The sequence below is a fragment of the Ambystoma mexicanum genome, chromosome 5p, assembly GCF_040938575.1.
Source record: "Ambystoma mexicanum isolate Mex_15411 chromosome 5p, UKY_AmexF1_1, whole genome shotgun sequence".
NCBI lineage: Eukaryota > Metazoa > Chordata > Amphibia > Caudata > Ambystomatidae > Ambystoma > Ambystoma mexicanum.
This window is the reverse complement of record NC_090930.1, coordinates 1,029,433,790-1,029,448,321: the sequence shown is the minus strand read 5'-3', so window position 1 is coordinate 1,029,448,321 and position 14,532 is coordinate 1,029,433,790. Positions and strand designations below refer to the sequence as shown.

General features: G+C 45.3%; 1 protein-coding gene across 2 annotated transcripts in view; it reads right to left on the bottom strand.

Annotated features, from left to right (window-relative positions):
- The window catches only part of DUSP22 (dual specificity phosphatase 22), a 479,337-nt gene that overhangs the window by 294,037 nt on the left and 170,768 nt on the right, over window positions 1–14,532 (bottom strand). For both annotated transcript variants that reach the window (XM_069613516.1, XM_069613517.1), the window contains one exon: window positions 12,380–12,462. In XM_069613516.1, the coding sequence (XP_069469617.1) occupies window positions 12,380–12,462 (83 nt within the window). The remainder of the gene's footprint in view (window positions 1–12,379; window positions 12,463–14,532) is intronic.

The following is a 14,532-nucleotide window of genomic DNA, read 5'->3' as shown; positions in this document are numbered from 1 at the left end:
AATTTACAAGTGGAGAAGCTATGCTCTCCACTAAAAGGATATTCAATCAGATTCCATATCCCATATTTCCTTCAGGGATATTGTGCATTTGGATGGATGCTGACTCTGGTCATCTTCTTCAGGACCTGTCATTTTGGTACGTCTTATCAGATCGCCTTGTCCATCAGATAAGCTCAAATGTGATACGAAAACATATGGGCTGTTTTTTCTTTGTCTGTTCCAGTTCACAGTTCGTAATGAACACAATCCCGGATATGATGGTTCAAGACCGGATCACTGTGAGTATCGGATGATCCTCAGAGCCTATTGTGCTGCAGCAGTCTGACTCGCGCTGTCTTGGCATCAGTCAGAGTCTCTTGAATGTATACTGCCTGCACTTCTTTCTCGGCTAGCCCTTAAATCATCAGGATCTGGGGTTAATCCTCCTTGGTACTCCTACGCTATCTTTGAGTTTTCAGATGGTAGTCTGACACCAGGCAACTGCACGTATGGTAATGTCCCAAGAGTTAACCAGCACCCCTTCTGTTAACAATGACTTACCTCACTCTGCGGGTCTTCAAGATCTTGGATTGTAATAAATTCTCCATCACTATATGATCTTTCTTAAGACATTCATTTATCTTTCCACCTCTCTGTCTCTACCCCCTCTTTCATCCTCCTCTCTGCTCTCACCCGATTTGCTCATTTCCCCTCTCCTTCATGTTCAATTCCTCCTGTACTCCTGTTCTCTTTCTCCTTTACTTCCTCTTCTCTGCTTTCATAATCTTCTCGTCCACTACCTCTTTATCCCTTTCACCTACTCCTCACACTTCCTTTTCCTCCTCTCAGCCTTCTCGACACTCAACATTCAAGCCACTCTATCACACACTCTTATCTTCTCACTTCTTTCTCTCTGATCCACCTCCTCACATTTCTATGTTGTATTGTGCCTCTCCACCACTTCCCTCCTCTTTCTCCAGCTCTTTCTTCTCCAGCTCCTCTTCTACCCCACCGCCTTACTGCCACACTCTACTCTGCACCTGCAACTCCTAAAGGCCACACTACTCGTTTGTGTGCCCCTTTATATAGTGTTCCAGGGCTAGGGCTGGGCAATGAAGTGGTGTCAGGTGTCTAGAAGGTGGAAGTGGGTCAGCAGATTGGGTAGGACATAATGTCATGATTCCTGCCCCTCATGTCCCCAGCCCGCATGTGCAGTCTAGTCTTTTGGGTGTGGTTCAGCCCAGAGACACCTGGGATACCCAGAGACTATTTAAGCCACGCCCAGGCTGAGAAACATGCTTTGTGTTTTGTGCACCTGCAGCGTGACACTCACTGTGTTCGGATCGGTCTCCATTAGGCCTGAATCTTTCTTCTGCGCTCAGTTCCTGCAAGAACACTGTTAGGAACAGCCTTACCTTGCGGCGCTTCTGCCCATCATTCATCGCTCCTTTTGTTCTGCGGGCATCTTCGGCGATGTCATTCTTATCCCGGCACGCCGCTTCCTAAGGAAAAGGGAAAAAAAACGAAAAAAGGCATTAGTAAGCATTCTGCAAATCTTCGCTTATTTTTAAATACTGTACGAGCTTCAAACACTTACATGAATCCCAGGCGCTCTGGGGGAACTCTGTTTCCGGAACTTCTCTTCCATTTGCAAGAGGGAAAAGACACTCCAGGTTAGCGTGGAAACATCTAGAGGCGCCGCATACCGCACTTACTCACCGCATTTGTTCTTCATAACCGGCATCCACGCTAAAAACGTCGCGGCACCTAAAAAACACAGGAAAAGAACTCAGTTCAATACAAATACGAAAGGGGTGCATCGCGCTCTCAATCACCTTCAGCGCTACTCATCTCAGCAGCACGCCGCCATCCCCGGACGCCGGCCATCATCTAAGGAAGGAAAGGAACGAAGTTGGAGAACTGTTCAAAAGACTCATTATACTTACCTGTCGGACTCTTGCCAGTGAAGTAACTAGGCAGCAACAAGCCTGCATCAATCAACGCGCCCCTGCGCTGAAAGCAGGACGGAGAGCACACTATCCAAGAAAACAAGGTGAGCTGTGGATCAAAGGGAAGGGTTGGACCCCGGGGAAGAAGGGGTTCAAGCACACAGAGGCAATAGGGAGTTAAACTCTACCAATCCTGTGTTTCAGGCCCAGTCTCCAGTCGAATAGCCTCCAGGGAAGGGGTCGAGGTCGTAAGAGATCAGAACAGGCTGAGTGACGTCCCCGTGGATACCAGGTGAGCGTTAAACATAATAAAACTACTGTTAATGCACCATGTATGTGGATTTCTAAGCAGACTGGCCCAGGACTCTGCTGTCCAAGCTTGTTAAGCGTGTGTCTACCAGTCTGAATATATTATGGCAGACACCCCTGCTCGGAAGATTCTCCCTGAAAACTGCCAGGACTTCCTTGGAACTCGCTACTTGTTGGGTTGTTTGATTTTCCTCCAAACTTTCAATGCTTTTGTGTGATTCGTAAGCTTTCCTCTATTAGACACCCATGATCATTTATCCAAATTAAACCTGATAAACAGAGTATTTGGCAAGAGAAGCTGTGCAGTGTTAAAGTACCTTTCAAAATGTAGATCTACAATGAAGCAATGAGTTGTTAGTTATAATACTTAGCGTGAATGCAGCAAATCAGATTATAGAAAGCAAAACCTCTAGCAAATCAAAAAAGTAGATTTTGCCATGCAGAGGATGAAAGATTTAGGTGTGTGCCATACAGCAGTTTAAGGAAGAGTATATATAGAGGAATAGATTTTGGATTTCTTTACAATATACACCAAGACCAATGACGTCATTATTAGTACGGAACATTATGTACAAGAATCGGTTACCCACCAAATTTGTTTTGCCACATTTTTTTATCACGTTTTGCCGTAAAAATAGAAATGGTAAGTTTGTGTAAGTGTGGATGGAAGGTTGAAGGGGAGAAGGGGCTGCGCCTGCTTTTTGCAGTAAAATAAGTTGTACAAGTAGGCACAAAAAATGAAATATCATTCAGCTAAAAATAGACGGGAAACCTTCAAAGAGCCAAAGAATCTAAATATGTTAATACCAAATCAGTCCACGTTCATCAAAAGTAAAGACTCTGTTGTGCTGTCTGTGCAACATGGGAGGGTTATTTTACACCGGAGTGAGGTGTCCAGATGTATAGGCTTCTCAAATACTCAAGCGATAAAAGCTTCAACTTCAGCTTTTCCTCTAGCCCTCTCCCTTGAAGACTTGGAGTTACTGTACCACCAACAGAGTTACCTGGTTCTTAAGTGTGGAGCAATAAAACAGAGGCAGCACCTTGAATGGAGAGTTACCAAATGCATGCACTTGTTCCACTTTCACATAGTGGGATTTCTTTTTAATCCCTGAAAGGTTCACAAACTATGGACTTAAGGTGCGTCACGAAAGATACCTTCCTAAAATGCTGCCACACAAAATCACGAAAACTATTCAGACAGATGGGTGGTGCTTGGCTTCCTATCCACAAATATGCATTTGTACATTTTTAAAACTGTAATCTGACAATTTGCCCTTTAAGTTAATCAGTGCATTTTCGTAGTTCAAATTTTTCTCACTTTACCCTTATATAGTCACTGTAACTTCTGTAGCCGAACTGGCTCTACCACTTTTGGTGCAATCATTTAATAAACAGTGCTTATTTCCTGGTGAATCCCTGAAGCTCTTACTGTCATGGAACTTGCAGGCAAAGACATGCAAGGTTCTTCATAGTTTGTTCTGTGTTAGATGACCATTTTACCTGATGTTTCCGAGAGGGATAGAGTAATGTGACGATGTTCCCTGCCTGCTGCGTGCCTAGACAAACCAGTAATAGAAATTACATTTCTCACAATGATCCTCGGAAACAGAAACAAAACCCGGGCCGGATCTGGGCAGTGGAGAGAGTAAACCTTGAAAAACACCTAGTCCGGTCACCCAAGACAGAGAAGACACCAGAAAACCTGTCACAGAACACACACATCAAAATTAAACAGGCAAACCACCCTCAAAGGGGCTACGTATCCCACAATGCCCTTCTCTCCCAACCAGAAAACCCAGATTGGATTAGGAAAATGAAATTATCCGTCAAGGACCAGGAAGCCATAGTAAAACCCTTCAACGAAAGGTACACCCCTTAAGAACCCCTTACAAACTTGCCTTCCCAACAGCAGTACAGCATGACATCATGCACACATGCAGCCTGTTGATCTTCTCCCTGGACACATCGGTTCAAAATGGCCAGCAGGGTTCTTATAGAGTCAGCTCAGCCCTTTAAGCCTCAATTTGACTATCAGGAAGGGAGAGAGCCCAGGCAATCCCAATCTGCACATCCTTTAGGCTCACAGCTGCAGACTATCAGCACTAATTCCAGTCAAGGGGAGGGGCATGTGCTATATAAGCCAAGCAGCCCAGTTCAGTGTGGTGGCCGGCAGAAGCAGGCGGCTCCTGTTTGGAGAGGGCTGGAGAGGCGAGGTGCTGCATAGACTTTGGGGACTAAAATGTGCTAGAGGGGGGAGCTGGAGAAGTGGCAGCAGGAGAAAGGAGGAGGTAATCTCTACAGAAGAGAAGAAAGTGGTGAGATTTAAAGGTGAGAGAAATGAAGGGAAGAAGCAAAGAATTTAACCAGGAGTGGAGTGGAAGTAGTTGGTAGTAGCAGAGGAAAGGAGGGAAGAAGTAAAACCAGGAGTGGTCTATAAGACATTAATAGTAGCAGAGAGAAGGGGTGAGGAATCAAACCAGAGGTGGGCTGGAAGGCGGCAGTAGGAACAATATAATATTTATCGTGATTTAGTTTACATTATAAACTTTACACAAACTTTTAGAAAACATAAAACATAGTACATATGATCACAACATACAATATAAAAACCAATATGAGACTATAGTCTCCCTTAAATCTCATCCGAGGCTGTAAAATATTAGCTAAACAAATACATCACTAATGTCCACATATCATCTTTATAACATATAGAGAGATCTTGATCCCTAGAAAGAAGAGGTCTTTCTTCACAGAAGCTTTTAGTTTATATAATGGACTTCACTAACAGGAGTATAGAATACATTGCTTTCGTCTGAATTATAGCAGCCTAATTCCTTTGCCAATTTCCTATATTGTTATTCCCAGGGTAACTTAAATTTTCAACCAGATATTATATAGAACAGTCAACAGCCGCATACAGTTGGAGTTGGTACAATGGAGCCAGAATGATCTCTCTCTGATGTAGTCATAATTATGCACATACATGCCAAGGAAGTGGTTGATTATACTAGCCATTGCATGGCATTCCGTCAGTAAATGTTTGGCTGTCTTCAACAGTTCTCGCTCTTTTCACACTCGGCATGATCTCAATTCCACAGCGATCTTATGTTTTCTCCCTGTAATCATCATTGTTTGGAGCTGCCCCAATCTAAGTAGTAGAATGAAGCGTCTGAGCCTAGAAGATGGGCATAAATTCAGGTAACTCTGGGGCTTCTTGTAATTAAACAGTCTCTCGTGAACAAACTGATAGCTTTTTAACCCATTGAGATGATCGTAATTCTCCAACCAATCCCATAGGTCAATGCATTTTCCCAGAGCCCTCTGTACCTCATCCGAATAAGTCCCTCCTCTAGAGTGCCACCCGATTTCGGCTAAGAATTTAACCATCTGCCCATTAGTTGTACAGGTAGAATTTTTTTGGGACATTTCCAGATGGACTGCTGTTAATAGTCAATTTTTTACATCACTAGTCATTTTCATATATAACGCAGCCCACTTCTTCCAGACTGTGGCTTTTAAGGAAATCAACCCTAGCTCTAGCCTTATAAGTGCCATTGGTATGCAAGGGGGTAGGCCAAGGATACCACGCCAAAATGTCCCTTCAATGACCTGGAGCCATTTCAGATCAAGATCTAACAATGCTTCTAGTCCATATGTCATAAAAGGAACAATATAAAGGGAGGAAGTAAAACCAACAGTGGAGTGGCAGGGAGAAACAAGAGCAGACGGAAGGAGGGAAGGAATAAAATATGGAGTGGACCTGAAGTTTGGAGTAACATTAGAAAGCTGGAGGGAGGAAGTTAGACCCGGAAAAGAGTGGACGGTGGTGACAGCAGACAAAGCTCGTAGGAAGCAGACAGTGATGAATAAGCAGGAGAAGAGGGTAGGCGAGAGAGAGAAGACCGAGGATAAGTCTTCAGATGAGAAGAATAAAGAAGATTGCCCAGGGGTGACGAGTATTGGAAGAGAAAGATGAAAGCCATAGAGAAAAGAGATAAGATTGGGGGTTTATTAAGATATTTAAAAGAGAGGCAAGGAGCCAGAAGCAGGTTAGTCATCTAGAAGTAGAAGGTTCCAGGGGGCCAGGCCAGACCCGGCCCTTAGCAGGTCTTACATGTGGAAGGTGGTTCCAGCGGGGGTTAGGGAGCATAGTGGCAGTTCAGTGAGGTGTTGGAAAGAACAGAGTCAGGAAAGAAGGCATACTAGTAGGGATTGGTCATTTTGCCTCTTTCCTTGCTGACCCAAACACAATCTCGAAGGAACCCACCGAAGGTCCTGCAGAATCCCAAGAAAAGGTTTAGTCTTGGATTACGGGAGCCTGGAAAGCCAATAGCTAGGCTCAGAGGAGCAGAAAGAGTGTTTGCTACATATTGGTCGGAGGAGTAAGGTCACTCCTCTAAGACTTTGGAACAGAGACGTGAAAGCTTGACCTCTCATCCTAACACTAGAAAAGCCACTGCAAGAGAAATTTGTGGAAGGAGGCAATGTAATATGTGTATTTCTCTAGGGAAGATCCTGCTTATATTTAGGCTGGCCCACCCATGTATACAGTCCCTAATAAAATTGTTTAACTTTGAGCGCCTGGTCTTGGCGTACATCTTGGTTCCAAATGTCCAGTTTGTGACCGTAAGAAATCAATAAAGTAATGTTTCTGGGTAAATGGCCACAGTGCTTGCTGTACTATCGGGGAAATGCCAACATGAAAAAAGTGCCCTAATCAGCAACGTGCTCGTTGGAAGATCTTAGCAAAGTGGACCCTGCTTGTTGGGCTTAATCCCTTTGCTGTGGTTGTAGACCGTACTACAAGTTCTCCAGGCACTTCTGTCCCCAGCCACTCTTTGAGCTTGTTGCACCTCGACTTGGTCACCTGCTACTGGTGGTGGTTCTTAAAACATATCGCCCCCCCTCTGGGGCTGGGCGCCACCGTCTCGCTGGGTGCCTCACCTTCCATGTCCAGCTCACCCATGTCAGGTTCACGCCACTGCTCCCACGTTCTGTCACCCGCTTCTACCTCCTCCTGAAAATGAGCAGGGTCTCCTTCGTTCAGCAGGGATTCCTCCTCTTCCTGTGGGCATTCGCCATCAGTCCATAGGTTGCGTGGCACCGCCTTGAACCACAACGCATTTCGTGTTACCTGTCGGTGTCCTCGCTTTACAGTTATCATGGTCCCTTGTATCTCACTGACAGTCCATGGGAGCGACTCGTAGCGGGAGTCCAGTTTGGACCTTGTCGGGTTCCGCAGCATGACCACCTGGTCGCCCACCTGGGTCCCTGTGACGTCATCCCCTTCTTCCTCAGTCGAAGAATTTGCCGTTTCGACTCCCTGTGCACTCGCTTGCTTCTTTTTCTTGGTCCCACTCTTCTCTTGGGGATTTTGTGGTGGCGGCAGTGGGGTGCCCGATGATCGGCACACTTTAGCATAGTGGTCCTTTCTGCCACATGCCGCGCATGTCGTCCCTTGCGCCGGGCAGTTCCGCCGTCCATGTCGCGGTCCACCACACCATCCGCACTCCGTGGGTCCTGGGAAACGTGGCTGCCATCTGGCTTTTGCATAGTTGCCGTCAGCCTCATCCCTTGGACTGTTTGTTGGCGACATGGGCCACCATGGCTGACGTGAGGGCAGGCTGTAATTTTTGAAGAGTCACGCCCATGTTGGCGGCCCTAGCATGTGCCAGCTCTCTTTGACGACCCAGTTCCAGGATGCGTGTTAGAGAGATGCCCTTCTCGCTCAACACCATCCTTCTCAGTTTCACCGATTGGATGCCGTTGATGAGCTGTCTCCGGATTTCTTTCTCGACATCCTTGAACTCACACGATATTGCCAGCTTCCTGAGTCGGGTGTGGTAGGCATCCAAGGTCTCCTCTTCTGCCTGAATTGTGGTGCAGAATATGAAGGTTTCATAATCAGGGTTGAGTTGTGGGAGAAAATGAGCCGTCAAAGCATCTCTCGCTTGCTAGTAAATGTCCTGGCCATCATCAATGGTTAGCGAGTTAAAAATACGTAGTACCTCGTCCCCCACATTTAGCAACAGGTGCGATCTAATTTTCCTGGCGGTGGTTATGTCCTTGCATTCAATTGCCATTTCAAATTTTTGGATCCATAGATGCCACCGAGGACCCACTGATGATGGATCCGTAAATGGGTCAAACGGCTGAATCAATGCAGAGGTGCTCCCTTGTGGGCGAGCTTGTGGTGACGACATTGAGAGATTTGCCGCAAGTCTAGAAGGCGTACCGGGCCTGGGGGTGGACGTGCCGGTCGCCATAGCAAAACCTCACTGTGTCTTGATAGGGTCCGTGTGCCTCACCTTGATACGTATCCCAAACATCTGTGTCTTTCTGAAGTTGGCACTCCCGAGCAGTGGTATACGGGCTAGCAGCGTCGAACAAGGTGTCCACCACGTGCAGATGCCGTGATTACTTGTGTCTGGAGCAAGCGAGATGTCTTGCCGCGGTTTGCCGTAGTGTCTCTGACGTCTGGAAGGCAGTTGGAGGATGTTGCACTTGCCCGTGGCCCTTCGTTGGGGATGTGTCCCCTCCAACCAGCTGTGGCCAGTGTGAAAGAGTCAGCTCGATGGGCAGGGCAAGATGAGAGAAGAAGAGAAAAAAAAAAGTTTTTTTTTTTGGGTGGGGGGTCAATGTGCCCCCCCACCGTTTGTCCAAAAATGTTGTGCATCGCTGTTTATTACAACCCGCTGGCAGAGCGCCGACCGCGTGTGCAGGGCTCTGTTCTCCTCGTCGCCATTGTTATGTTCTATCTCCGCGCGGAGGCGCGTGGGGAGATAGAACGTTGAAGGCCGTGTGTGTGGGTCGCAGTGGCGCAGCTCCGGCAGGAGCGAAATGAGACACGCCACACATCATCAGTGCTTCGCCTGGAACTGCCTCCCTCTCCCGGGGGCAGTGCTTTTATTAGGACGCCCTGCGTCACCGCGTTACGGGACGCAGGGCGGATACAACAGCAACCAGTAACCGTCCCCTCTTTTAATGTCGCCGCTCAAGTCTAGTACAGTCCAACCAATATGGAGGCTTTCTTGGATAGCTTAATGTCCAGGCTCTAAGATAGGGAACCCGCTGCCTGTCAAGATGCAAAGTGCGTAAATTGCATTGGTTGCTTGCACTTTTGTCCTGCAAAGTAGCAAATGATTCACTGATGTCGGGCGCTATTCCAGGACGGAAGAGACCCTCAACCAATGTCCTCGAAGCTCAAAATCTTATAATTAAACAGAACACTCCAAAATCCTTTTTTATGCATTTCAGTGGGATACATTATATTGTGTACAACTAAATAATTAAATCTGAGACATAACTGAAAGTCCAAAGTGTCATATGCGTGTAAATCAAAACTGGGATAGAAAGGAAATATGCACGCAATGTTCGGAAGGCCATTTCCTGCAACTACTGCCCTGCATACTTTCCCTGTCTTTACAGTCATCAGTCATCCTTCGGCTAGAAGGAAGGTCCCACAAGTAAGTAAAAACAATGGATTGAAAAAAGTTGCAGGATTACATCCCGATGACATATGCATTGCTCACAGGGCCACACCCCAATAAATCGTATTGCAACAATGCAACTTTAAATTGTTTTTGTACTGAAAAATATCACGTTAGGAGGGGAAACCAAGCACGAGGAAGGTGTTTTGATGGGGCTGATAAACACAGTGACAAAGACCAGGGCAGAGGTCAGCTTTTCAATAGCTCTTCTTCACAATTTATTAAATACAGAGAGTACTATACCCCTAGGAAAAGCTGGTTTAATGATGCTGCATTATTATCAGGCTAATACTGTTCTAGAAGAAATAGTTTTGGGATGCTTCCATTTTGTAATGAAATTTAGGATCTACATCACCAGACTTTTCATGCATTTCCCACAGTTGCTAAATATTTTCCTGAGAAATCTTCACTTTTGATGTATTCTAGATGTGTAAATGCATTATAGTATTTAATTCAACTTTTTAGAAAAGGGAAATAAGCTTAAAGAGATCAGTAGAACCAGCACCAATAAGGCATTACAGCCCTTGTGAAGAGGGCTTTAAGGTGTATTATAGGCCCACAACTAAGTAATGGACCCGAGGTGAAGCAGAGGACACAAAACGAGGCCAAAGGTCGATAAGACCCGTTACAGACAGGTGGTGGAATGGTGTTACGATATGGTAAAATCACAAAAACAGCTTTAAAAAATAATGAAGTTGGAACATGTGTTTGTAACCTTGCAGTGTGCATAGCCCTGAGAGAATGTTGGCTAAGGCAGTCGGAGCATTGATGCAGAATGTTGGTATAGAAACATTAAGGTTTTTAAGAGTTGTTATTCCAATAATATAATGTACATTTTACGTTTTGGACTAGAAAGGGAGACAATTAAGTTTCAAGATTGTAAACAGCTTTTTGTGCTCCCATCTTAACTTTTAACAAGCCCCGATTATTTGAATTCACTCCTCTTTTTTAATTTAAATTTGTTTTGAAGTAGCCATAAATGGTTGATGTTGCAAATAAGTCAATCCAATATTCAGTTCCATGTTATGCAAGCACCAATATGCTTAAAAAAAAGGTCCCCTCTGCACAAGAAAATTATGAGCCATCTCACGCTGCTCTTTGCCGTTCCACTGCACTCTTCCATTTCTGGTGCAAAAGCAAAATGTGCTTTTGAAAAGACTTTCAAAAATTGGATGGATTTTCCCTCACAGTCTGCCATAATCAACACACCGATTTTGACATATGAGAAGTACATTTAGCCCACAATTGGCCGGAAAGAGAACCACCCCGTTTGTTCTTCAACACGATGTTCACTGAACCATTCCAAGATACCGCAGGGAACTGCCATCGGAGGATATGTGCAGAGTTAACTAATTTCCATTCAAGGTACTTTTACACCCAAGAATTCTCCCTTTGTACCAATTTCTGCAAAAATCTCCTGTTTCGAAAGGTGGCCCTACACAAAAAAAAACATTCTTAATAAAGATCCTGCCTTATATAACAAGTGCACAATAACTGACTTCAGATCCCACCCTAAAACAGAAGTGCACCACAGCTGGTCTCCTAATAAGAAGCCAGCGGCACCAAGCCAGGGAGCCAAGGTAAGTTTCCCATTTAGTCATTAATGAACTATACAAGGAAACGGACAGAAACACCTGCCATCTGAATGTCAAAAGTTAGTGCCACCAGCTGGTAACATGCCATAAGGGCATCAGTTCAACCCCACGTAGGTAACAATGATGGCCGGCTTGGGTAAGCACTTTCAGAGCACTCTTACTGGTGAGTAACACCAGGTGCCAAGCTTTAGAAAGAAGTCAGGTCCACATCAGGAAATGTCAAAGTGTTTAGAAATTTTGTGAAGCGTTGGAATTCCTGCCGACATTCCCTTTCACGGAATTTTACAAACACTTCCTATATTTTTAGTATACCTAAAATAGACACTTAAAAACACTAGGCAATACAAAAACCTTTTTGCCAGAGTAAGTTTAACTCGCATATGGAAAAAGTAGTACGAGGATAAGGAACAGGGAATTCCAAATTCGCAAATGAACTAGGAGTGAATATCAAAAGCATTTTCAACTTATCTACTGGCTTACTCCTAGGACAGCAAAAGTAGGTGCTCTAAGGGGGAAATTGTGGGTATGTTAACGGGGACAAGGAGTACTCGGGAGGATAGCTCAGGGGCAATGTGCTTGTCTTGAAAGCAAGACGACGCAGGGAAACACAGGTTCGATCCCCGGGTCCGCGCTTGGAAACCTCTGGGTATTAAGCGTGTTATAAATAACCCATTACAATTACTCTTGAACGTTTCATGGGCAAGCATTGTATGTGAGGTGTGGAAGTAAATTAAGCTGGCAAATTTTCTGGCCTGAGGAAAAAAAATTAAGATCATACCATTTCAGAGCACGCTACACCTGTCAGAAGCAAGTTAAGCATAACTGAATTGGGGATATTGCTTGAAGTGTAAGCTGCAAACACATGTTAGAGTAACTTACAACAGCGCTGACTTCCTCCAAAAAAGGCATTGTTTGCGACTCAGCCCATGTGTCTTCTCCATCGCAGTGCAAAAAGGGTTACGCTTCAATATAAATATAACCAGAGAAACTCAAGGGTGATCGTGGGAAACAGACTGCACCTTGAAGCCCAATGGGAAAGCACTTGATGTCTTACCTCTAGCATAGGCCTGGCACTGTCGTGAATCGAAAGAATGTGTGTAATGTTATTCTTTTTCAGTTGCTCTGTATCTCTCGCATCTGCAGCAGGGAAGACAAGGAAACAGAAGAATGAAAAACACCGTAAAATAAAAGCAGCAACAACTTGTGCTTCTGCAGTATTCCATTTTTATTTTTCAAGTACCAATGACACACAGGCTAAGCATAAACAGATACGAGAACATAACCAGAGATAACAGCAACATCAAATGGCAGAGCAATACGTGCCACAATCAAGTTACATGTAGGATAACCATGTGGTGTAGATGAGAAGGGGGAAAAAAACATCATGCATCATGAAAACATTTACTTCTAACAGGCTAGCGTACTGCCATCATAGGGCAGGGTGCATTTGTACCAGGATACTGCAACCATATGCTCAGTGTTGTGTCTGCACACCCACCCACCACCCGACTTCACTGCCTTTCACGGATGCAGTCCTTCTGTCCTGTAGACACAGACAGGGAGGCCGAGGAGTGCTCTACAGAGCAGCAAGGCTCCTTTATGCAGCAGCGTTTCCACCCTCCTGCCTGCACCCAAGAAGCAGGCTGGGTGCTGCAGTGCAAGACAACTGCCATAATTGCTGGACCCATAAGCAGGCAAACTTACATTTGTTGTCATGTCTTGTGGCCCTTGCCCTGCCCCATGCAGTATTACACCACAACATTCGGTCAGGTGTTGGCAATAAAAGGCTGTAGGTTTTTATTGTTACAGATGTGGTTATGGAACATAAACAAATATCGCATATCCTAATAATATAGTACTTTTGGGCACCGGGTCCTGAGGTTACCCCCTCTGACCTGTGCCGCCTTCTTTGTCCCACGACTTGTTGTGGCCACCGTACAGTGTCCTGTCTTTCCTTCCATTGTTCTTCTCCCTTTTTCTGGGGAGGGAGGGTTTGCGGAAAAGAAAAAGAGAGAGGAAGACGCTGAGTGCACAGCAGACTTCCTAGCTGTTTGGGTTCCCGTGCAGGGTCCACAAACAGTTTGTATTCTTCTGGGCTGTGACCAGCCCCTTATATAGGACCCAGGGTAGCCCCTCGGTCCTTGTTGTGTATCTGTGGGTGCTGAGAATCCAGCCCCCAGGCCAGCCATGGAGCCGATTGTGCCCCTGGGGGGGAGGGGGTTGTTCTTTGTTGTTCCCTTGTAGGTTGCCCTTACTTCCCTTGGGTGCTTAGCACCCATTTGTTATTGTGGAAGGGTGAGGTGTTCTTTTCACACCCCACCCTTCCTGTGCTTTGCAGCGCGGAGACTGCATGTCTCCTATGGTGCTGGGAGAGGGGAGCTGGGCCTTGGGGAGGGCTGCTGCCCCTCTCCTGGGCCTGCTGCCATGGGGCAGTAGTTGCCCTTAAATTAACAGAAACTTCAGGGTGAGAGGTCACAGCGTTCCAACATTATAGTAAAAATGACAGTTACTTCTTACTGCATCATTTTTCACAAAATGTATTTAAGGTCATCTGGATAAAGTTGGTGGGGATAGAGCACCCAGATGTTTAGAAAAAAACAATACATATAGGTATGATCCAGTAAGACAGGCTGGATCCCAATGCAATAACAACAGATAACTGCCACTATTGGTTGATCATTTCAATTGTGCAGTCACAAGAATAAACATAAACCCACATCAATGGACATATATACAAAAAAGCACATTAACAATGCTTTAGATGTGCACCGTTCAAATGGTGATATCGTCGACACAATGGTGTTTCGGCCTCAAGGAGCTGTGTGATGCAGCTTCTTGGGCAAGCCTTCATCAGGACGTGTGATGGAATGAGTGGTCCCGGGGTCTCTATCTATGAATAACAAATGGGAAGGGGTAAGTGGAACAATGACCTCAAATAAAATGATAATTCACAAGGCTCCCGTAGGATGCTTCATTAAAAACAGGAGGCTCCCTGGTAGAGGAGCCTAGATCTTAACAAAAACTCATCCAGTGTAAGGGTAAGTAAGAAAATCCATCATAGGTATAGATATCTTTGAGGCATTCAATGTGTCGTTGAGGGAACAATTGTTTACCTGTAACGACATGCAAAGATCTTTAAAGAGTTCTATACAGATCGTGGTGTCTTTATATGAGTAAGGGAAAGTTGGGTAAAATCTTACCTCTTAC